Source organism: Asparagus officinalis, chromosome 4 (assembly GCF_001876935.1).
Source record: "Asparagus officinalis chromosome 4, Aspof.V1, whole genome shotgun sequence".
Classification (NCBI taxonomy): domain Eukaryota; kingdom Viridiplantae; phylum Streptophyta; class Magnoliopsida; order Asparagales; family Asparagaceae; genus Asparagus; species Asparagus officinalis.
In genome coordinates, this window is record NC_033797.1 from 18,915,257 (window position 1) to 18,916,879 (window position 1,623).

The 1,623-nt window shown below is 45.7% G+C and overlaps 1 protein-coding gene across 1 annotated transcript in view; it reads left to right on the forward strand.

The window, feature by feature from the left end:
- Positions 446–1,623, forward strand: part of LOC109836819 (U-box domain-containing protein 27-like) — a 1,594-nt gene continuing 416 nt past the window's right edge. The window contains 1 exon segment of the mRNA XM_020404834.1: positions 446–1,623. This exon segment is cut by the window's right edge and continues 4 nt beyond it. Coding sequence (XP_020260423.1) covers positions 749–1,623 — 875 coding nt within the window. The 5' untranslated portion in view covers positions 446–748.

The window sequence follows — 1,623 nt, forward strand, 5'->3', positions numbered from 1 at the left end:
TGTGGGCCCGAAACCATTTTGTGTACAACCAAACCGAATCCTGGAAAATAAATTATACGAGGGGCCAAGCCAAACCGAATCCTGGAAAATAACTTATACGAGGGGCCTTTTTATTACAACATTAATTTTAAAATTGAGCCAAGTATAATCCAGTTTTTCTAAGATTGAATTTAACTTTTTGACTGATTTAGTTCAAAACACTGGCTTCATTTAGTACAAGGGCAATGTACATAAGTGAAAATGAGATGCATGTATGAATGGAATAAATTTGATGTGAGAAAAGAAGGCTCATTCTCAATTTTAGGTTTACGCGCAATTAAAAAAAATAAGTGAATATTTTTAAGAAGAATATACCCAGAATTTATTTTATTAATTTTATTCTGACTTAAAGTGAAAATATCAACTACTCGATAACTCATTGAGTTGAGCATAATAAAAACGCTGATGAGAAGTGAGAGCGAAAATTCTAACGTCATAAACGCGTTGCCCAACACGCCCGAAAACTTCCCCTTCATCGTGTGAATTAGCATAGAGATGTGACCTCCCATCCCTGCTACTAATCTCAACACACGAGTGAAGAGATAACATCAATTTGACCATTTAACCCTTTGACTCCCTTGTCCTCTTCCTCTACCTCCCACCCCCCTTAAAACCCCCACCACCACCTCCGTTCAAGCACGAAACCAAACAAAATCACCAAAAAACCGCTCGTGGGGAAGAAGAAGAAGAAGAAGAAAAAGAAAGATAAATGGGGAGAAGCAGCTCCGCGTCAGAGAGACTCAGCCAGCAGCTCCGCCTCGAAATCAAGACCCCCTCCTTCTTCCGCTGCCCAATCTCCCTCGAGGTCATGCGCTCCCCCGTCAGCCTCTGCACCGGCGTCACCTACGATCGCCGGTCGATCCAGCACTGACTCGACTCCGGGAACACCACGTGCCCTGCCACCATGATCCCCCTCCCCTCCACCGACCTCGTCCCCAACCTCACCCTCCGCCGCCTCATCAACGTCTGGTCCAGGGGAAAGGACGATTTTGCCCCTGCCGACCTCAGCTCCGAGGAGGAGAAGTTGGCCCATCTCGGAAAGCTCGCTGCTTTCTTCGAGGACTGCGACGTCGACGATTCGGTCAAGAATGCGATCTTTAACGCCGGGGATTTCGTCAACATCATCGTTTCTGTTGTGTTGAATGAAGAACTGAGTTTGGTGGGAGCCGGGTTGAAGGTTGTATCTTTGATTTTGAGTTTGGATTGCATTGAAGAGGGAAACAAACAGAGGCTGATCTCTGCGCTTTGTTCGAAGCTGGATTCGGTTCTGAAATCTCTCATCTCTGTGTTGAAAGATAGTAAAGTGGAGCCTGTAGGGAATTCCCTGAGAATCCTACAGATAGTTTTATCGGCTCCGGAGACTAAGAATTTGGAGGCAGAAAAGTTGGATGCACTGATCCTTGGACTAATCACGCTCATTAATGGCTGCCCATCAGCGACCAACGAAAGTATCGGTTGCCTGATCCAGTTACTAACGTCGAAACGAGCGCTCAAGGCAATGGTGCAGGCGAAGATGGTACCTGCACTGATAAGAGTTCTATCACCAGAATCAAATACAATTTCATCCAAATCCACTGAGAGCGC